The 23,302-nt window shown below is 49.7% G+C and overlaps 1 protein-coding gene across 1 annotated transcript in view; it reads left to right on the forward strand.

The window, feature by feature from the left end:
* EIF2B3 (eukaryotic translation initiation factor 2B subunit gamma) overlaps positions 1–16,131 on the forward strand; it is a 96,430-nt gene extending 80,299 nt beyond the window's left edge. The window contains exons 11-12 of the mRNA XM_065842198.2: positions 4,454–4,557; positions 15,920–16,131. Coding sequence (XP_065698270.1) covers positions 4,454–4,557; positions 15,920–15,972 — 157 coding nt within the window. The 3' untranslated portion in view covers positions 15,973–16,131. The remainder of the gene's footprint in view (positions 1–4,453; positions 4,558–15,919) is intronic.
* Positions 16,132–23,302: the final 7,171 nt, after the last annotated feature.

Below are 23,302 nucleotides of genomic sequence, written 5' to 3' on the forward strand. Positions count from 1 at the left end.
AGAGTCCTAAATAATCAGTGGGTAGCCTGTAATTAGGGGGTTGTGTCTTGGACTCCTGCAGCCTGCTCCTGGTGTGCTGAGCGCTGCGTATTTTGATTTCCCGTTCCCCCAAAGGATGTTTGATCTCAGATTTACACTCGAGAAAATTAAGAAGGGTACGGTACCTCAGTCCCCTGGCAGTCTTCCTGCTTTCAGTGGTAGGTGCCTTGCTTTTCCTAAGGATCGCAGCGCTGCAGCGATTGACACACTTGATTTAAGAGTTTGATTTATAGACTGATACTCAGGCTGAAAGTCAGCAGTTCCAGGGCTGCGTAAATCAGCCTGTCTCTGGGACTAATACTTCCTTATTTATAATTTCGACAGGAGATTGAATTCTTTCTCAATTCTTTACGTTTCTTTCAGATGTAATCGACCACCCTGTCCTCTGGTTTAAAGCTATGTGACTTTGCCACAAATAGAGGGAGGGGAAAGCGAGCCGAGTCCAGGAATTGCTGCGCTATAAAAGCTCCATATTGTATGCTCTTGGACTTTGCTTTCTCCCAGCTTCCTTCAAGCCCACACAAGAGATGGACTTGAGGTTTTTTGGCTTTCTTCCCCTCTCCCCTCCCTCCATACATAGGCTGACCTTTTAGAAAAATAAATAAAAGATAAAGAAGGACCTGGAATGTTGCAGAATGTGTGTACATTTTGCTCTCTGTTGTTTTCTGCTGGGATTAGTTGTTTACAATGGGGGAAGAGAGGGAGGGCAGAGGAAGGGAGGTCTGTGGCCTTAACTGAAATTAGTGGCATTTCAGAGTGATCTTGTTAGGTGGTCCGCAGTTTAAAGACCTAAATCCTTGTAATCCCCCCATGCCTCCTTGGCCACTACGCCTTTTGCTCTTGTTCTCTCACTTTCAAAAAAAACCCACCCCAAAGTCAGCCTCTCTGTGTCTCGGATGCCGGCGCGGAGCAGACCCGCATGGGCGCACGCACAGGCGTCCAGCGCGCTCTCCCGCACACGCTCCCATTTGCACGTTGTACCTGTACAACAAATTAATGTCTTCGCTACATCTGTTCCCACTGCAGGACCGGGCTTGTAAAATGCTCTCTCTAGAATGCAGACGCACGCTGAATATTTGTATTTATTTTCTGACAAACACCCAGCTGCCAGACCTTCAGTTTGTGATTACACTTAAAACAAATTCAAATTGAAATTTCAGCCATAAATCAAATGCCCCAAATTAGTTCCTCTTGTGGGTTTGAACATGCTCTTTGGATTTTAAGGTCAGACGATATCCGTTTTCACCGTGCTGAAAAGTTTAAAAATATACTACATTTTCGGGAAGAAAAATAAATATGGTTTGCATTATAAAGCAGTACATCAAATGTTCTCGTATGCGCACACACAACAGTGTCGATTAAACTGGATGCTGTTGGAGCACCTTTGAGGACTAATTGCTCCTAATTGTTAAGCAAGGCAGGAGCCGTGAGTGCCTTGAGATGTGATATTCAGCCTGTAAGAGAATAGAAATTTATTCCTTACTCTTCAACTTAAAAAAATAGTAAAAATTAAATAAACACACAAAATACTTCTCTTGGCAGGCCTTATAACATACTTTTTTTTAAAAAAAATAAAAGGCATTTACAAGTGGTTTCAAAATGGCTGTGTTACATCTGTCAGCGGGTGAAGGGAACACCCACAAATTGTGTTTTTATCTCTTGAAGTTTTGTTCCACTTGAGCAATAAAAGCCGGATTCACTGCTGGTTTGTGTGATTGGAGTAATCTGAGAGTTGAGTATGGTTTTTAAACTTCTGCAGTTGGTCAGATTTATAAGTTTTAAGAAAATCCTGGAGTGTCGGCGTTCTTGGGGTTTGTTTTCCGCTGGCACTGGGGAGGGGTTGGTTGCTTTGTGAGCACCTGGCACGTACAAGTTCATCTTGGTTCCCTGGCCTGTCCCTCCCAGCAATTGGTTTGGCAGGACCCCCCCCATCTTTGATGTTAATGTCATCAGCAGTTTCTTGGTTACAATGCTATTCTTTCTCCAGGAGTTGAAAAGCTATCCCCAAGTAGGCTCTGAACACACATCAGTGTTCTCCAGCCCAACTTAAATCCCCTCTCTGTTGGGGAATATCCTCCTGCGTGAGGATAACGCCAAGAGGTGTCGTGTGCTCACAGCCGCTCTCGTGCTCACAAGTGATAGATGGTGGGAACCTAAAAGTTTGCAGGGGAAAGCTCTCATCTGACTGGCTCAAAGCGATGAAGGAGGAGGTATTTTGGATGGGAGCCATTTCAGTGGGAAACGAGCAACCTCTCCCATCACCTTCGCTAGTCCTGCTGAAAACCGGATCAGGATGGCAGCGGAGCCTCTTGCCACCCATTCCTCCCCTGGCCCGGCTGCAAACGCAGAGTTGCTCTCGCTCTCGGCCACCGCTGTTGCACAAGACGATGACCTGAGCCTCCGTGTGGGCACACGAAGCTTTTGGAAAGGAAGCAGATCGTGACAGTGGGAGAGCAAAGGCAGGCGGGGGTCTGCTGTGTATCCTTGCCGCTTTTTATCTTGTTAACATGTTAGTAAAAACCTTGCCAAGGCAACCTGAGCTGGTTACTTGTAGCGTAATTGCTCATATTGCCTCCTTATAGGTCAGACGAGGGGGAGTTTAGGTGAATTAAAAGAATAATTGTTCAGAGGGGACAGACTGTTCAAGGGGGATCGTAACTGCTGGCCGCTGCAGCTGAGGTCCAGTTTTATTGCTTTTATTCCTGCAGAATTAATGTCGGTTTTGTGGGGCAGATGGTTTCTGCTCTAACTCACACAAGCACCAGAACCGTAATATGTTTAATAGCACGTTCTGTGTGCTAGATAATAGTGATGTGTGAGCAGGAAAATACTAGGAATTAATTGTAGGATTGGTGGTCTGGAGTGAGGATTGATGTTTCTCTCTTCTCCCGAGGACCACAGCTGCCTCGCTCCCCGTTCCATACAGAATTTAGGCTCAGGGCTCTGACCTGATACCAAAACTCCTCTGTACTGTTAGTTCAGGCTCCAGGGTAAGAATTCTGTCCACAAGCCACTCGGATGGTGCGGTGAAACACAACGAGTAGTGGTGATGCCTGTGACCAATGCGGGGAATGGCTGCAGGTCATTAAACTGTGGAACTTGCCGTGCAGAAAGTCACTGAAGCCAAAAACTTTAGACAGAGATCAGCTGTTTGGCTGAGGACAGCAAGAATATCCACAGTTTGTGGAACTAATATTAGCAGAAATACTGGGGAGAAGACAAGAAGTGTCATGGTTCACAGGAGGATTAATATGGGGGAGCAGATTACCTGTGTCTCTCTGGGGTTATACATTTTGCTTATACCTTCTTCCAAATCAGCTGGGTTTGATGTGTGTTAGATTTAGTATTTTTAGGAACTTCTTAGCTGGGTGCTTTCAAATTTTCTGTCTTTCATTGACTTCTACCTATGTTTGCACATGGGAATATGAGGAAACAGATCATTTGCATTGCAGCTATTTTTTTTCCTCTGTAGTTTGAAAGACATTACGTTTAATACCACTTAACACTACACATGATGCTCAGTCAACAGCATTTCAGGACACATCAAGGATACTAGTAAAGAGCCATAACTTCCATTTGACTGCATGGAAGGGCTCAGACCAATGCATTGGCATCGCTTTGCATCTCTCAGCACGGAGTTACGAAAACCAGAACTTAGACTCTCAACTTCTTTCCTTTCTGGACAATCAGATCAGCAGATTTGAAATCTGGTTATCGCGGATTCAAATAAATTTTGAAAGAAGGTGACTTTAGCAGGAGTTCCAACCCGTGTAGCATTTTAGACTTTGTGGTGTCAAAGTTTACATGAGTGTGAAGATATCCAAAGCAGGTAGAGCAGGTTCGGTGTGGGTTTCATTGGTTTAATACTGCAGAATAATCATATTTGGGTGCTTGAAGGTAACACAAACAAAGCCAACCAGCTGAGATACTGATCTGCCCCTTCTTGCCACCCTTTCTTGGTGCCTGGCAAGCTGGAATGTGTGAAACTTCTCAGCAAAATGTGCAGGGAAGGACTGGGCCGCCGCTCCTCTCTTTGACTGGGGAGCTGAGCGAAGAAGCCACCCCGGCACTTACCAGACTGTGTGTGGAAAATACGAGACTTGATCCCGGTCCCAGGCAAACGTCCTGTCAATGAAATCCTCTGGCAGTATTTATTCTGTTAAGCAAATGTAAAGAAAAGCTGTTCTAACCGGAGGTAAAACTGGAAAACTCTTTGCAAACCCATTCTGACAACCGGCATTTCAGTTTTTCCAGCAACAGAGTGCGAGGAGCTGGAGAAGAACAGTGGAGGTTTTGAGAAAAGAGCAGCACTGAACCTACCTACAGGATCATGTCACGGGCTCATTAGATCTTCCAGTGGATACCTTTGTTTCCTACCTGTCATTTTAAATTAATTTCTTGCTTTATGTTGTAGGTGCTGTCTCCAGGGCAGTGTTATTTGCCATAATGCCGTGATAGAGAAAGGCGCAGATATCAAAGACTGTTTGATTGGAAGCGATCAGAGGCTGGAAACCAAAGGTAAGTAGAGGAGCTGTATTTGCACTGTGTTTGTAGTAGTTTTTAGAATTTCCTGCTCGAGATTTTACTTCTGCTTCTTCATAAAGTGCCCGTAAACAGTAGCAGTTCTACAGCGTGGTATCCTATAATATTAGGACTTGTTTTTCATGGAAAGTACGGCTTCTTGGCATAAGTCTAGTTCGGGGACTTGCTCCTCTGAAGTTGGCAGAAAAGCTCTGTTGTTATTGTTGTTATGAAGAACAAGATTGGGTGCTGAGACAGTCTTTTCCCAGAGACCACAATTAGATCAGCCTGAAGTTGTCCTCAGCAGGAGGAGCCATTATTTTAACTAGTAATCTCTGTCAGTGTCGGGGCGCTGCAGTCAAATATTGATCAGACAGACATCCTTTGCTTGGTAGATGCTACCAACGCGTAGTGCCGGCCTGCTCCCGTTCACCTCGCTCCCAGCAAAAGCTCGCGGTGGAATATCACACTGGGAGCTGCTGTGCTTGGTGCTACATACCAAGGCAGCCACGTTCAGATCTGCTTTACTGCTATGAAACGACATTTTGGGGCTTCAGGGAGGTTACAGCTACACGGCTCTCATTTGGGCAAGGGAAAGCCATCCAGTGCAAGGGTGCGTGGGGAGGGCTCGGGGGTGACCACCTGAGTGGAACTGGTGATTTCCTGCTTGAAGAGATAATGGGCAGGAAACGGCTGTTTCAGTGACTGCACCCCAAGCAGAGGGCTTTTTAATGAATATTTATGGTTGGGGTTTGGCAGATCCCTGCTCCAGGGTGTGGACTACGAACAAAAGTGAGTTCCTTTGCAGGCTGCATGTGAGGTTATTTAATCACATCAGGATTTGTTTGCTCACGTTGTCTTTATGGGTGGATTCCCAATTGTAAGCGTCCTGACACAGAGCAGGGTTTGCATTTACCATAGTATAGCGTAACCTATTGTCAGCTACACATATGACAAGTTTTCGTTTATACTGAAACTAAAAGTAAAAAAGACCTGTGAAAACAAACTATCGATCTTGCAGTTGCAAGTCTCGGATGCTGTAAGCACCCAGTGATGTGGTTTTGGTCCCTGAGTACCAGAGTCTGTGCCTGGTTGTGGCTTTGCCCGTCACATCAGTCTGAATCGGGAGCCCTTGTGGGGTTCATTGTCCCCCAATCACTGAAGATTTTCACTATTCATGATGTTCCATCTGTGTCCTCCCCTGAGCATAAAATCATGGAATTATTTAGGTTGGAAAACACCTTTAAGGTCATCGAGTCCAACTGTAAACCTAACACTGCCAAGTCCACCATGACCCTGAGTGCCACATCTACTCGTCTCCATGAATCACTAGGAGAGCTGGATCAGGTCGCATTTGGTGGTTAACATGCAGCATGAACTATGAGGAGATTTGGTGTAGAATTAGCAAATATTTTAGGAAATAGGAATCTATTTGATTGCTTTAGTAGGTTATATCAAACAGAAATATCATCCATTGACCTCACATCTGCTTCAGTAGCCTCTTCCAGGGTGCAGATCCCAGTCTGGTTGATTCTGGTATATAAACTACCCTTTCTTCTTGATTTTCCTTGTCATCCGTGTCTGAATATTTTTCAGGTTCTGTCCATGTATTTGCAGGGAGAGTAATGGTAACCCATGGTTCATTTGCCTGCTCTTGTAGAGTCTGCTGCTCACCTCTCCAAAGCTTAAAGCCACTTCTTAATGAGTCTATGGGCCCTCTCATTAAACTGTTCAGAAACGTATGATTGACGTTAGCAGAGACACATTCAGGTAGATTATGAATACACCATTATGCCGAGCAAGAAAAAATAATAGAGCCTCAGTTCATTTCCCTGCCTCAGTTTCCTAACCATTCTGGCATTTCTTTGGGCTGGGGGTCAGGTTCTCCTCGGTGGTCTGGGATCTGTCTGCGAAGTTCATGACTTATTTCCTGAACTGCGGAGTCTTTCCAGCCCAGCATGTCTCTTCTGACCTTGGCTGGTCCCACAGTAAACTGGGCCCTCTCTTTCTCGCTGTGAAAGCATGCCATGACTTCCTTTCCCCTGCCCAAGACTTCCTGTATCTTGTGCCAAGCTTTTGGTGTGGCCCTGTAAGTCTGTTTCCATATTCCCCCTTTCATCAAGACTTTGGCTGTGTTGTTCTGTTTGGTAACTTTTCCTTTTTCCAACTCGAGCCTCCACGGCCAGGTTAGAAAAAGAAAAAACCTAGTTCTCTTGGGTTGGAGCCACCTTTTGTTGCAAGCTGATCACACTTCAGCAGACGTAAGCGGTAGCAGCTGGCTGTTGACCCTAGTCTGGGAGTTCCATGTTAGAAACCTCCTCAGCGAAGCTGCGTACACCTTCCCAGAAACGTAAAAAAAAGAATACAGCAGCTGCTTATTCCAAAGCATCAGCCAGGATTCATCAAAGGTAGAAATATCCCTGCATCATCCTACACAGCCTCACAGAAACCCCACAGTTGACTTTGGTGCAGAAGTGGCTGTTGCTCCCTGCTGTGCCAGGTGAGTCCTGGCCACGCTGCCCCGGCAGCCTGGGGTACAAGAGCTCTTTGAGCCCGTGGTGCACTGACCTCCTTTCGTAAAATGAACTCCAGTCCCATGCAAGGAGGATGGCAACAGAACAGCTACCACAAATGACAGGCAAACGTAACTCAAACCAGCTCTCATCCTTTTCCTTCTGTGGAAGAATATGGGCATATTTAGGGTGGTCCAAATGGTACAGCTGGGAGTAATGGGATTGAATTAAACACAATTTAGGTTGGCTATCCGGAACGTTTTCCTAACGATGTGGTCTGGTAGGCTGTGGGATAATCTCCCTGGGGACGCGGCGGGAGCCCTCATCGCTTAATAATGGGCTTGGCAAAGCTCTGGACACCTAAATAGAGAGAGCACTCCAACACTGGTTACTGGGGTAGATCAGATACAGCCTAGTACTTTCAAACTGAAAAGAAAGTTCGACACACAGGAGGGGACAGGTGACTGTCAGCAATGACATCCCAGTCCCGTGTTGACTTCAGCACTGGCACAACACTCACCAGAGATGGAACTTTTAAGTGCCTCTGTTAAAGTCAAGGTATGGAGTTTTATTAAACTTCTGGATTTTCAAGCCATGCCTCCTGAGAGCCATACTATTCTCTTCCTACTGCTTTTATTACCATGCTTAGGAAGCATCCACTTTCCTTCCTCTTTGATACTTTAATTTAAGGAATTTGCCAGCAGAGAATTAACAGATGGGCTTTGTGAAAGCTACCTCACACAGGTAGTAGTTTGAAAAACAGGTTGGTACCATTATTAAGGGGATAGGAAATAGCAGGCAGCAGTTCTGAAAGAACTTAATTGCACAGGGCATTCAATCACTGTTTCAAAGACAGTTATTAGGATCATGCTCCAGCCTTTTTGATGAACCTGTTCTTGAAGAGGAGCTCAAAAGCAGCATTGAAGTGGGACTCAGGAGAGGGCTTGCTGGTGATGGGCTAGTCAAGGAGTCACATGAGCCCTGGAGTCAGTGAGTGCAGTTCCCAAAGGGCTTTCCAGCCTGAATTCAGCAGGGAGTACATTATACATCTGGTATAGGTTAGCTAGGAAGAGGCGTATACACTAAGGCGGCCTAACCTTTCTTCAGAGCAACACCAAGAACAGAGATGGTGAAGACACACACATAGGAAAACTAGCAAAATTGATGTGAAACTCATTGGGGCAGGAATGTTTTATGCGCATTGGGAGTTACGGAGTCAGTGTTGTTGGGGACAGCTCGAATCATTGCATACCCAAAAAGTGCATTAGAGCAGTGTTGTTGCCACAAAGCACATGTTCAGAAAGGGAAAAAAATGCCAGCATTTATGATGCTGATGTAATCTTAGCTTGGTGTCGTGGTACGTACTTAGTAGCAGCATCACTTAGTGACCAGGCTGCAGACTAAAACTTCACTGTGCTTATTCCTATGCAGTTTTTATACCACCATAGATTTTTATTTTCCTTGGTGCCCTGACACAGTCAACACCCAGAATAAGTAGTGCTTGCTGAATGCAGGGATTTTCCATTTTCCTCATTTTCCTGTATTTTTTCAGTTAGTGTCTGAAACTTTAATTACTGTGCACTACACAAGAGACAAGATCCTTCCTTTCTATGGCTTTTCTGCAACATTTGTCATCTTAATGCTTCACAACCGTTAACAACCTCATTTTTGCCTCCTCAGTTTGAACGTAGTTGGTTTTTCCTCCTGCTTTACAGAGATCTGAGAGAGAGGGGGATTCTAATCACGTGCCCATTCATTTGGACTGGCCAGCTTAAGTGCTGAAGTTGTATGTTACATGTGGCATTTTGTAGCTATTACAGACTTGACAGGGTAGCTTTAGCATTTTCTTTGTAAATGTTGGGAGAGAAGGTTCAGTCCACTAAAAAACCAAAACAAAACAACAGAAACCCCAGTTTTATTATGCAGAATGATGTTGGCCCTTGCATGGATCATTAGCAGTGTCAGACACTTGAACTCCATTGTACAGCTTTCTGCTGCTTCAGTTGATGGGAACTGATAGTAGTGGGTCATCTTCCTTAAGGGGAGCTGAATCTGCAACGGGGCAAGAGAAACTCTTTGCCAGGAGGTTTCAGGGATGCTCATGGGCACCAGCAGCCTGAGATCCACTCCTGCTGCTGGGAGGAATAGTTACTGTCAGCTTTACTGCTCCTGCTCCCAGCAACAGCCATTGGGACCCAACTACATCATCTGTGTCCTACCTGATCCTGACTCCTGCTTCACAGCTCCTGCTGTGGCTTTGTCCTAGGACCAGCCTCATCCCATTCGTAGCCTTCTCTTTGCTTTTTAATTTAGTCTTTCTCCCATGGAGATTGTTGTCTTTCTCTCTCCGTTGGTTACTCCCAGACACCCACCTGAGTCCTCCTCTGGTCTGACCGTAGCTGTGATTTCCAGTCCTTTTGACTAACGGTCCCATGCTCCATTTCCCATCTGGCGCTTGCCCCCTGACTGCTTTGAGTCAGACTGCATCCCCTTCTGCAGCGCTCTCGTGCCCGGGCAGGATCGTTCTGGGCACGGAGGGCAGCAGTTGTGCCGATGGGGCGTGGGGGAATCCCTGCCTTCCTCCTGCGCTGCCGTGGTCGGGAGTGCTCGCTGCAGACAGCGTCTCTGGAGCTTGTGGCTGCCCTCCTGAGAACATGTGCAAACTAAGATTTTATTTTCCAGAGGCTTATCACATAGCCAAAACTGTGTGGTTTCTCACAAGAACAGAAAAAGGCACATATCCAGTAAGGACTGGCTCCCGTTTGCGATCATTTTCCAAGTCCTGTTCCAAGCTTGGAGTTCTAGGACTTCTCAATGAAACAGAGTAAGATTGTTTTATTTTAATGAGGGCCAAAGAGCACACTTTTCTCTAATGTCATCCTCTGAAAGCAGGTACAGTTCAGGAAACCTCCTCATGTGAATGGGTGACTGCTTGTGAGGACACTTTGCCCCAGCAGGATAGGGACAGGAAGGAACTGAGGGACTTTCTGATGCTCTCGCTGCATGCAAGTAGGGGCGAGCATCTGCTCCTGCAAGATTCTGAGTACCTCCTGGTGAAGTCTTCAGGAACTGAAAACACTTAGCACGACACAAGGTCGGGATCAGAAAGCATGCTGCGGTGCAGATGGGAGTTATGAAAGCTCACGAAGAACAGACACAGACTAAACAGTGCACACATGTATATTGTGCATTGAGGTGCAAGATGAGCTGGAAATGATGTAGGAATGGTGTAAATTCATAGCAAAACCAAGAGGTCCATATGATTTGTTCCCTGAAGTAGTTTTAACTACTGAGTGTCCCTGACAAAGATCTTAGTTGGCAGTTAAAACAGACATCTCTTAAATAGTTGTCATTTTTGTTTCAGTGACTATGCAGTGACTACATTTCTAACTGATCCTAATAAGCCTCTTTTCAAAGTTGTATAAAAATGATTTATGAGTTATGGCCTTAGCAATGGCATAAAACTTCCCTTGAATATCTACCCAGTGACACTTTGTCCTCCCCTCTGCCGCTGGGGACTGTCACACTTGTGCACACTGTCATTGCCGGCCAGGGAAGTTCAGGCTTCCTGCATGAGTGGGTTGAACGAGCTGCCACATGCGCAGCGTGTGGATTGTGAAGTCTACCCCATAAGGCAGGGGTTCGTAACCTTGTGGAAATATTTTTACATGCTCCACGCAGAGAAAATAACCACTTGTGCTCTGCTAGAGCTCAGCCACATGAAAGAGCCAGGAAGAACACCCCAATGGATGCTGAGAAAGGAAAGGGACCTCTGCTTGCATCCAGCGCGGTGGGCAGATAGGGCATCTCTGCCATCTTAGCAGGAGGCATGGACAGAGTCTTTCAGACTGACTTTTCTGAGGTACCTGCTTGCATTTGCTAAGAGGTGTTGATACCCCATGGCAGCACATCTATTGGTACAAGCCAGTCCCTTCTCAGACACTGCTGGGACTCTGCCTCAACACTGGGGCTCCAGGTGTGTCCCCCTCCCCAAGGAACTTGCTATCTTGGGCACATCCCCAGCTCTTTGTCTCCTTTTCCCTCGACTAATGCTTCTCCTAAGACCCTGACTGATCACTTTCCCATGCAGCTCTATTTCCAGTTCTTTCACTCCTCTCATCCATCTGCTCCAAGCCACAGTAAATTTGTCTCTCTTCAGGCACTGAATTCAGTGTTGCCCTTACCTTTACACTGCCAAAACGTGTCTATTCCCCAGGCAGGTTTGAGGGCAAAGGGGTTAATACTGTTTGAACTATAAGAACTAGCACTGGGTACTGGCCGTTGATGGGAATGTGTGTGAGGAAGGAGTGAGATCTCTGCTGCTCGCTTGTTCCATGGGCTGGAGACCCCAGGTGCAGGCTGGAGCTGATCTACCTGAAGCCATCATCAACCCCCTTCACCCTGGGGAGAGCTGCACACCCCAGCCCTGGGCAGGGGCGCCCTGCTCATGGGGAGCATCACTCCGGGACAGCCTCGGGCTCCGCTGCTGGCTGCGCAGCAGGGACGACGTGGCGCTTGGGAGAAGTCTGTGAGATGCTCCTGGCCTTTGGGGCCACAGCGTGGTCACCCCTGATCTCCAGTAAGTAAAGCCTGGCTGGGGAGAGAGCAGGCCTTGGCTGGAAAGCCCCACTGCTCAGTAAACACAAACAAATCAGCCCACATCACCTGCTTCCCTTCTTTATCTCTACTGTAATTTAAAACACCCTCCAGCCTCCCAAAGTCAGGCTTCAGCTGCTTCCCATCCCCTAAAGCCCCTTTAGTTCCTCTCCCCCCCAACCTAGCTGCTTTTCCAGGGCCAACCATCACTGCAGAGACAAGTTGCTCTTCTCTCCCACTCTCTGATCCTTTCTGTCCTGGGTGAATGTGGTAGGAACCACCCACAGCGTGTTTTCGTGCATGCGTTTCTGCAGCCACCCCTCCCCCCTGCCTAGTTTTTTAAGTTAAACTATCTCTTGCTTTAAAGAGAGCAAATACACAGCAGTGGCTTTCATCACTGCTGTATAATAGAGCAGTAATTCTGTGCCAGGGACTGTTTTCTATTTTATTTTAAAGGGTTTATAAAACAGTGTATGTAATTGAGTGAGTAAACTGAACGTTTTCTGGAGCCCCTGAGGGCTGGAACTTCGTGGTGGTCCTGGGCCTAGGCCCTAACCTTTTTTTTTTTCCCTCTCTCTTTTTTTTTTCCCCTCCTTCCCCTCCTCCTTTACAACCCAGCGTTGCCACCAGCAGCAGCAGCAGCAATCTGTCTGGGGCTAATTGAGCAAACAACAAGGAGATGCTTTCACATGGCTTTTAAAGGAATGCTCCGGCATCCCCTTTCTGTGAGCAGCTTGGCAGGAACCTGCCAGGAAGGCTGGGGAGCGCTGGGTCCCCGGCTGCTGGTGGGGTTTGCGCTGGGCTGCCCAGTCATTTCCTCCCCTCTGTTTATTTGCATTACAATTTGTTTTTAGCCAAGCACCAAAAGCTGCTCTGCTCCCCAGCTCGCTCTCTAGCTCTTCTTGCCTTGTGTGTATGTTTTTAAGGGGCTAGCATACAGTATGTGTAAACAAATGTCTTCCAAAGCAGGAATGCATATATAAAAAGTGTCAGGTTTTTGATTTATACTCAGTAAAATCTCCGTGGACACGCGGTTCAAGCACCCAGGCTGACTTCAGGCTGGGCTGCGTCAGCAAGTTGAAGCAAAGTGCTAATCAGGAGGTTTGAATGTGTTGATCAGCTCTGGATTTGCTTAGCGCCAGATGCTCCCAATCTGAGAGGATCTAGTTGAACATGATTTAAGGTTGCAGAGTCCAAGTCTTAAGACTCTATGAAAGTCCTTTCTCTGATCCCTCTTTCTCTGTGGGCTGAATGCATCTGTAACCCTGCCAGTGTCAGATAAAAGGCAGGCTGGTAAGAAATCCCTAATGGGGAGCTGGGGATGAGAAGGGAGCTGAACAGTTAAGCATGTGAGGTACTTCTCCTTCCTCCCCCAGTTTCAGGCAGAGTTTCTGCATGAACTGAGCTTGCTGGTACCAGCCAGAGCCACTGGCAACTGGCAGCCACGGCTGATAATGAGACGCTATGCGCAGCTCGGCTCTCGGGCACGCACAGTGGAGTCTGAATTCCCTCCACAAGGAGAGCTTTGGGAAGGAAAGAGGGAACTGGGGTGAATCCTTATCAGCCTATCGCATCCCCTCGGGGTACGGAATCGGGCTTTGTTTCTAGCAAAACCATTCCCTTTATCGCTTAACAACTTTCTCGGGGATTTGAGGCAGGCACATTCATGTGTTTTCTTTTAGCCTGTACAGGGAGAAATGAGTTTGGTGATTTCATGCGAGTCTCTGAAGTAGCTGTGACATGTGGGTCAGGTCGTGTGTGACCGCTTCAGAGAATCTGGGCCACACGGATCGAGGAGGAGGCGAAACAGGCAGAGGGATGGGAAATGAGAGGATGCAAGCTCTCATTTCCCATGTGGCTTTGGCTGCTTAAACTCCCTGAACTCACTGCTGCCTCAGTTTCCCCAGTTGAAAAATGGAGATGCTTTTACTCGCCCACTCTCAAAAAACCATTTTGAACTCATCCAGTGTAAAATGCAAGATATCATAAGGCGGCTACAAGCATGTCAGTGCAAAATACAAATAGTTGGTACCACCTCTGCAACAAAGTATGTGACAGGACCGATTCTGTCTGAAGTGAAGCAAGAAGTTCCCTATTAAAAAGTATTGCTACAGATAACCTATATATAGAACCATAAATTGACATGGCTCTTTATAAGCCTAGATGAAGGCATGTTTAATCTGCAGAGGCATAACGTAATTACTCGCACTGGATGGTAGCCAGGGTCTTATTCACATCACAGAAATCAACCTGATAGGTAGTCTGCTTGGAGGAGGTTCAGGAATGGAGTCACAGGAGTTGCTACAGGGCCTGTTTGAGATATATTGGGAAAGTTGTTGGGGGTGAGGAATGTTACAGCGAGAAGTGCTGCGGGTTGGATTTGAGGTACCTTGGCAAAGCTGTGTGGGGTCCGGGACGGGAGGAGAGAGGTGCTGAAGGCTGGACTTGGGGCTATTGGCAGGGCTGTGCTGGAGAGGTTGTGTGGTGCTACCTACATCATGCTTGCACCTGGCACGGGTACAGTCAGTCCCTTATTCTCCTGAGCACTGCATCCACCTCTGCTTATCCTGCCCAAAGTGCTTGAGATTGGGCTTCACACTCCAAGCTCCAAGATGTTAGCATGAGGCTTTGGGATTAATCATCAGTTGCCACTAAATACCATGAGCAAGAACTAAATGGCTTGAACTGATGCTGAAGGTGAGAAGCAGCTCCTTGATCTCCTTATTTTTGTTTTCACAAAGGGTCTCTGAAAGGCGGTCGTGTGGGTAACCCAACTCTGTCACCCAGGCTGAGGAGACAGCGGGATCCATATCATTGTGGGATCAGGGTTGTAGTGGGAAATTATCTTGCTGCGGTCCAAAACTCCTTGACATTTATAGAGCATTTTGTGCTCAAACCTTTTCTGGAGCAATGGTTTGCATGGTGCAAAGGTAATGAATTTTAAACCAAGAGAAGCATCCTGTTAGCCCAACCAGTTTGGAGATTGCCAGGAATTTCTTCAGTTAGCCAAAGGTGGCATGTTCGTTGTTTTACCGCAGTCTTGCAAAATCCCCTCCCCTGGTGGGAGGAGTTTTAGGTGGGTAAATAAAACATAACTGATGATTTCCACCATCCTTGCCTATCCACCCGCTGCTGTGTGAGGTGCTGCCATCGGCCCCCAGCGCCTCCCAGGCCTCCATGCTTTATCCCCAGCTCCAGAGCCCATTGTTATTCCTGGTGTGCAGAAGGGGAGGTGGGAGCCTCGGGGCATGGCTCAAACCACCTGAGCCCCACCTGAATATGTGTCCAGCTCCCGGAGAGCAATTTAGATTCACCGCCTCCCCCCGCGCTACCGGAGGACACCCACTTCGAGCACACCAGCTTTGTGTCACGCGCTGAGGCCGCATGCTTGGGGTTTTTAGGCGCTGGGCTTTCAGTTGCGTGTTTTTATTATTTTGGCTTTAGATCCTTTATTTGCAGTCCTTCCCTGACAAGCTGCTTTTGCATTTTAAAGGGAAGGCTCTTTCAGCACAGTGCATTAACGGGCCAGTCCCTGCCCCAGCACTGTTAATGTGTCCACTGGGACTGTGCAGAGCTCCTGGGAACAGGCAAAGGAGTGACCTGGTAGAAGTTGCCCCTCCAACAAATTTGCTCCATGGGAATCTGAGGAGGGCTGTCCACTGTTACCCTCAGAGATATCTGTGCTCAGAGACCTTTATGTAGATACTTTTGGAGAAGCTCCATCCAGGAGTGAGAAGTCAGGTTTAAATTTAAAATAAAAGCCCTTTTTTAAGCTTCCAGAGCTGAGTTGGGATTGCTGAGAGGATCTCATGTTGCCCCAGGTGCTGAACAGCCCCCGTCCTCCCCAGCCTCTGCAGTTTGAGGGTACCTAGCACTTTTAGGGCTGGGCTGGATTACTGATCTTTAATTTTATGCCAGATCTGCATGTTGGGTGTCGATGGTTCTTTGCCTGACCTGCATGTACACCTGTCAGCAGCAGCTGTGACTTCCGTCGGGCCTCTCTTGTTTAGTAGTGACACATACATGTGAAAACTCATTAGAGAAACCTCCTAATGTTTAGTCAGTTGTTTAGGCCTTTGCCGTGCTGTCCGAGAGACGCTGGAGACCAAAGAAAGGCAGCAAATCCATGTTTGAGTTCCCAAGAATCTGCTTTTCTCATTTGTTTTAAAGTTGCAGATTTGAAAAATGCAAGGTCTGAAGCACTGCCACAAAACTCAATTCCTCCTCTTTTCCTCCCTCTCTCTTTTCAGCCAAACATGTTAATGAAGTCATTGTGGGCACCGAACAGCTGATGGAGATATAACCCAAGTAGGTTTTAAAGATGAGTTTATGGAAGCCAGCAGCAGAACCAGATGTTCAAACGTCGCAAGATCATCCATACAGTACTGGCACGGTTTACCCCGTCATTGCTCCTTTCCTGTTCAGCTTTATATTTATGTCTTAATAAAGAAGTATTTACAGAGCGGTGTGTCCGTCATCCCCTCCCCCCTCATTGGGATGCACGCGGGTTTGTGCCGGGTAATATCGGTTCCTCCGTGCCCGACGAACGCACTGTACTTTTCCAGCAGAAGGGAGAGCGGGGACCACACAGACCGTACCCGCTCTGAAGAATGACTTAGCCGCCCTCCCTGCCATGTAAACCACATCCCTGCAGTCCTGGGCCACCGTTCCCGAGCCTCGGAGAAACCACTTGGGATGCTGCTGGTGCATCTCATCATCCATTGCAGCAGGCGGGCAGCGAAACACAGCAGTAACGTGGGCTGCTCTCTGCAGCTTCGCCAGCTTCCTTGGTCTCTCTTACAGTGCTGCCCCGTAGCACAGAAATGTTTAAACTGCACCTCTTCTGTAATGCGGTTGAGGAGTTTGGTCCCTATTTCCAGTTTGGTCCCTATTTCCAGTTTGGTCCCTATTTCCAGTTTGGTCTGTTACTTTGAAATCCTGCCCAAGAGCAAGTGTTTGAGAGGCTGGAGGGAGTGTGGTGTAAGCAATGGGTACTCTCTGCTTTATTTTGATGGTTCTTTCGCTGTTCCTAATCCCAGACAGGTCCCTCCCCACATCCAGATGACCTATGGATGACGATACCTACGTCTGTGAGATGGGTTGAGTGCGCTAATGTGAAACACACAGCCTCGTGGTGAGGGGTTGTGCCAGAGTTGTAAAGCACCTGGATGGGATTGAAACACAAGCTGTTCTTTAACGTTTATAAATTGGACACAAGTTCCTACCTAAAAGCTGTTTATTAGAATGTAGTAGGATTCAATGGGGCATTTATCTGCCCCTGGCAGTTTGACATCCAGAGGTGCTTACAGCAACTGGCTGGGATGATATTTCATTAACTGAGGTGATAAATTTTAAATGTGTGCTTCATGGGCACCTGAGGAAAAATTACTGTTTCCTAGCTAATTTGCCAGGAGAGAGATTATAATCCAGACATTCCCTGAGTTTCAGAAACAAAATCCCTCCTCTAAAGGACCAGATTGGAAAGAACGGGTACGAATGGGCTTCAAGGCCCTTCAGAAGCTGCGGAAAGAAGAAAGGCGCTGCAGTTCAGCCCCAGCTCTGTGCTGGAGGTTTTCCCTCGCGTATGTGCGCAAACATGTTCCTAAGGTACGAAACCTTTTTTATCCAAGGATCGCAGAGGCTTTACAAAGGTTAATTAAAGAGAGTTCTTGTCTCCGTGTGCGGCAAGGGAGCGAGGCATCCATTTTGGGTGTGGAGAAACAGAAGCAGAATGGAGCGTAATTACCTGGCTTTGCATTTTAGCAGAAGGCTGTGGCGAAGCTGAGAGGTCCACAGGGACTTTGATTCCCAGTCCTTTTGCTTAAACACAAAGCCTTCTCCCTCTCTGTTTTGAGGATACATCTTAACTTCTGAAAGGTCTGCATCCCCTTACTTAGCTACAGCTTTACCTCTCTGTTCCTTAATTATATGTTAATGTCTCAGTCCTTTTGTTTAGCTAATTTAAGAAGAGGGTGGGGGGCTCTTTGCTGTGTCGGTTAGAATTTAGCATTAATTTAGTGTTCTCTGACACTTGAAAACCTGGCCGGGATTTGAGGCGTTTTCTTTTCCTTTTTGCCTTTTACGACCTGCAGGTGTTTGGTGTGAGATAAAAGTAGATCCCAAAGTGAGATTTCACAGCACAAATTATCAAAGTGAAGATTCACTCTTGATGTAGTCTACGTGTGTGGCAGTAATTATGAAAAATAACTCAGGATAATAGGGCCTTCAGGAATCCCAAGGCGGGCACTGAGAGGTTAACCCTTCCTCATCTCACCTGGTCTCCACACCACTGTCATCATCAGGTGAGCAGATGATGGGTTGAGTCAGGCAGCTTCGTACACCGAGTGATAAACACTACAGTCTTCAAGAAAACATGGGAGGCGACCAAGGAAATGAAGTTCTGTTCCCAGGTGGTTTTGGATGTGACTGTTTGGCCCTAGGTCGTGCAGACCTTCAGGAAGGTGTTACAGGTACGGGCTGCTCACCAGCTTTAAGGATCAGGTCACCTCTCAGAGAGCAAGTCTCCTCGCTTCTCTGCTCTGTCGTGCCCTGGCAGCTGAGTGTTACAGCCCATGCCCATCGCCGTGCCGTTCACACCAGGGCGGTGCTTTACAGGCAATGTTTCTCCTAGAAGATGGAGCTTCCCAGCTTCCCGGACAGGCTTGTCCCGGACTCTTCCTTGGCGGATGCACAGCTGGGGTTGATGCAAGAAGGTTCTTGGCGGCACATCACATGCTGCGTCTGCACGCAGTGGAGCGGAGGCTGGCTGTGGTCCCCAGCCAGCAGCACCCCTGGGTGCCACTGAGCGGTGTCCCGCCAGCAGCTCCTAAAAGGCTGCTTCTGTGACCAGGGCAGCAGGTTGGTGGGTGCAGAGCCCAGCGGCAGCGTGTGTGCACACACCTGCCCATGCTTCTTCCAGTGGGTCCCTGCACCCCTAGGACACCGTGACAGTGACACCTTCACCGCTGCTCTGCCTGCAGCGGTCGAGCACAGGCTCTAGCCAGTGCCTTGTGTGTTTGCGAGCCCTGAGGAGCCCCAAGACTCCAGGGGCTCCCAAAGCTCTACCCCCTTGCCCTGGTTTCTGTGAGAGGTGGGCACCACTTGCAGCAGCCCTACAGCGAGGTGCTTCCCCAGATGTTTGCAGCCAAGCTCATTTGGAAGGTGCAGATTTGGGAAAGCATTTGTTGGGCAGTTACAGATACCCAGAGCTGCAGCTCTCCTCCCTCAGCTGTTGTGTTTGCTTTTGTAGGTGGCCCTTGTGGTCTTTCAGGAAGGAGCAGCTCATCTGGTCCCTTCTGCGGTCCCCCTGAAGTGGATGGCTCCCACCTTCCTGGCAGCCGTGGTGTGGAGCCACGCAAGGGGGAGGCGAGCAGCAGCCAGCGGGCTTCCCACCGCCACCGTGTTCAAAGGAGCACAAAACCTTCTTTGCACCAGGCTTTGATCTCGCTTTTGGGACAGTTTTTTGGCTTGTGGGCAGGAAGGGGAGAGGAGTGCCAGGCTGAGCGGTCGTATGGCTTCAAGTCCGCTGGTCTGGCTCCCCCATCATCCACCAAGCTGATGCAATGTGTGCAGTCCTAGCAGTAGGCCTGTCCCCAAACATCTGGAGCTGGGCATCATAAGGACTCACCAGTCTTTTACTGCCTCCAGTCTCCAAGGTTTATTATGCAGAGCTCTGTTGCTCTTGCTGGCTTCTTTGCTGGCTTCTCTACCCCACTTTCCCTCCTCTGGCTGCCTGGAAAGAGTGGTTTTCACCATGCCCTGCCCATCCTTTGGACTTTGCTGGTGGGACCTTCTTGTTTCAAGAGAACAGAATTTTCCTTCTGAAACCCTTCAGGTCTGGGGAACACCGGTGTGTTCAGGTGTTTTGCTGCCTCCACACTGCCCCAAATCTGCAGCGAGGCCAGTGGCTGCTCTGGTCCTGCCGTGGTGCCTTATTAGGGGCAGTGTCAGATCCAGCCCCAGGTGGGTCTCGCAGAGGCGTCGCCTGCACTGGCAGCAATGGTGGGACGACCGCACAGTGCATGGTGTCACCCGCTGCCCTGCTACCGCTGGTCCCAGGACATCGCAGTGGCCATCATTGCCACCCTCCTGCTGTTCCTGTGGCCTTCGGTCACCTGTTTTAAAGGACTGAAGGTTGCAGTGTGCAATCAGGGCTGGGTCCATTGGCATTACACCTTGTCCACCATGCCCCATCCCAGCCCTCCTGCTGCCACGAGGGGAGCACAGGGCACGAGACCTCTCTCACCAGACAACCCACAGGATTAGTTTGGGGACATGGAGGTGTCCCCATGGACATAGGCCCAGCACTCAGCAAAGCCCCGAGCATCCCTGCAGCAGCCATCCCATCCCATCCCATCCCATCCCATCCCATCCCATCCCATCCCACCCCATCCCATCCCATCCCATCCCGTCCCACAGAGGCTCGCTCGCTCTCAGCCGGGCAGCTGATTTCTGGATCCTGTCGGTTTTCACTGCAGCTCCCGGGAGCCAAGGTCCACAGCCGCGCCTGTGCCTCCCAGACGGGCCGGCAGACGAGAACTTCCTTCCAGGCCCTATAGACAGACATTTTATATACGTTAAAATACGTGTGTATATAAATACGGAAAGCAAGAGCTTGGGAGAGCTTGAGTCTAAATAAACTTGTATGTTTAAGGCTTTTAAAATGCTAATGTTAAATTGCAGGAGAGGGGGACGTGAGGGGATTGTTGGACTGAGCACCAAGACAGCTGATGAGCTTGGATTGGTGGCTTTACAATTCAAGGAAAAATGGGATAGTTTGGGAAGGAAAAAGGGATTTTCTTGTTTTTGTTTTTAGTAGAAAATAAAAGAAGCTGCCTTCTTATTTGCCTCCCTCCCCCAGTGCCGGAGCAGCAAGCGACTGGTGTTGTATGCATAAGCTATTCCTTTGTGCAACATCTAAATGGTTAATTGTGTTTGAGGAAGATGTACGGGCGAATGGAGGGACCACCCAGCAAGAGACAGACAAGAAAGAGCGATCTCTGAAATGTTTAACCAGAGAGAGAGCAAAGTTGTTTAAAAATATTTAATTTACAACATTCCACACTGCTGATTATAAATTGGCCGTCCAAAAACACTGCTGCATGCGGGGAAGGATCCAGGCAGCATGAAACAAATTCTTCTGATTGTTTTTGCTATCTTCCTCCCTCCTTTCCCTGGGGAGTTTAACCCCGCGGCGGGTCGCCCCAGGCAGGGGAGGTGGTGACCAACTGCTGTCCCCCAGGACCCTGGTCCCCGGTGCTGACACCTGTGCCCGGGGCCAGGGTGCAGCCGCCTGCTGGCACTGGGAGAGCTGGAAGGGACGGGGAGGAGTAGCCAGTGGCCATGGCGGGCACATTTGAGGTGGCCGATGAGTAAACGTCCCGCAGCCCCTTTATGCTCTGATTTTCACCCCAGTACCAGGATTTCCCCGAAGCGGCCAACCCTGCTCCTGGGCAAGGAACATCGGGAATTCCCCGTGAGGTGTTTGTTGGGAGACTCCAGGAGCCAAACCCAGCCAGGCTGTGTCAGCGCGACAGCGCCCGCTCTTCGGGTTGGCAGCACTCGGCTACATTGCCCAGCCATTCACAGGGAAGGAACTGAGACCTGGACCCTCGCGAGGTCGTTGAGCAACAGCAGCGTCTCCCCCTGCTTGGGCCTTTCTGCAAAGGGGGTGGTTGGTGCCGGATGCAGGGAAGAAGGGATTTGGCCGCGCTCTGCTTGTGGCTGCTGCTGATCCGCCGCTGGCTTCGGTGCACCCAGCGGGCCCAGCTCTGCTTTCTGTGCAAGGAGCTGTGGCTGCTCTGCTGGGAAGGACGGCTCCCTCTGGGTGGTGGCCAGGCAGCCTCCTGCATCACCTGAAATGGCTCCTGATCCCACCAGGACGTCCTTTCCAATCTTCATAGTCCCTGTTCACCTTGTGGTGAGGGAGGTCAGAGAGAAGAGCTTCTGGGATCCTCACTGTGCTGCCCCCCACCGAGACTGGGCAGGCGGAGGACGCATGTGATGGGGGTCAGTCAGCCCCTTCTTCCCCAGCCAGCACCAAACCTGCCAGACATCCTCCGAGGGCTTGGAGAGCCACCACGCTCAGAGGGTGCCGGGGAAGGGGGGAGATGTGCAGCCCCCTGGCTGGTGAACCTGCTCTGCAGAGGGAATCTGAGCAGAGCTGAGGGATGGGGGGATGCAAGAGCTGGGATCCGAAAGCAATGACTGCTTTTGCCGCAGATCCCTCCTTTCAGATCTTGCTTCGGAGAGAGAAAGCCCAGGTGCTTTCACACCCTTGCTGCCGCGGACACTGGCAATGCAGCCAGTCCCCGGGAACCCCGGCCGGTGGGGAGGGCGAGGATCTCACCTGCTCCCGCTGGCTCTGCTGGCAAGAAGGGGGCAGCGGGAGGGCTGCGGGGCTCTCTGCCGGGGATTGCCACAACTTTCCTAACCCCTCATCAGCCGGGAATCCTTGCCAGGCACCTGGGTGCTTCCTCGCGTGCAGCGAGGGCCTGTGACAGCCCGAGGAGCCGGGGTGGGTTTGGCTGCTTGCCCCGGTGGCGAGCTCAGCCCTCGGTGGCTGAACCGCTCTGGGCCCTGCCAGCCCCGGCCGGTGCCGGGAGCGAGAGTGGAGACAAAAGAGCTTGTGTCCGCCTGCCAGCAGCCGGCCCCGCCGAGCGGCCGCCTGCCCAATTAAACTGTGCCCGCTTCCCATGCGGCAGGGGTGCCCGGCAGGCTCACTGGCCCCCTCCTGCCACACACCGGCCTCCGGGACCCCCACCCCGCAGGGCCTTCCCTGCCGCCCTGCAGGTGCCGGTGCTTCAGTGACCCTCACCAGGCACGAATACGCTCCCTCCGTCCCCCAGCGAGGGCATCTCCAGTGGTTTGTGCTGGGGGTGCCTCTCCGCCTCCCCAAGCATCTCCTCTTGGCCCCACTTTCCTCGCACTCTGGAGCTCACAGCACCCACCAGCGCAGGCAGCGAGGGGCTGAGCATCCCTCCCCAGTCGTGATCCCCCAAGAGTCAGGTCAGGAGGAGACCTGGCAACGGCAGCCACTGCCATGGCAGGAACATCCCCACAGCTGGTCCTGACTCGCGGGGCCAGTGTCACATCCACTTAGCCGGCTCCAAAAATCCCTCGCCCTGACACCTTGTTAAATACCCACCAGGGGTCACAGTTCCTGGGTTTCTTTTTCCTGCTTTTCCTTTACCCCGCTGAGACGTTTCGGTTGGCAGGAGCTCCCCCCCGCTATTAGGTATCTTTCGGGGAACAAGAAACCTAGATCACTTACAAATTAATTTGGAGTTAAACCTACAGAAAATGAGAAACATGCTGCTTTGCAGGAGAGAGAGCGCTTGGCCAGCGATCAAGAAAAATACATCCAAACCGCCCGATGCGGTGCGCTCGGCGGCGGGCGGGGAAGGGGGCTGCACGCTCAAGGTAGCCATCGCCGGCATCCGGGCGCGCTTTAATGGGGCCATGGCCTTTCCTCTCAATTAAAACCGTAGCAAACGAACAAAAGGGAGAACCTGCTCCCCGGCGCGCGTAGGGACATGGGGAAGGCCAGGGTGGGGAGGGAGGAGGTGTGGGGTGCAGCGCTGCGGCACAGGGGTCTGCCTGCCCCGGCACCTTCGCCAACGGGGATGGGAAGC

This window comes from Patagioenas fasciata, chromosome 6 (genome assembly GCF_037038585.1).
Source record: "Patagioenas fasciata isolate bPatFas1 chromosome 6, bPatFas1.hap1, whole genome shotgun sequence".
NCBI lineage: Eukaryota > Metazoa > Chordata > Aves > Columbiformes > Columbidae > Patagioenas > Patagioenas fasciata.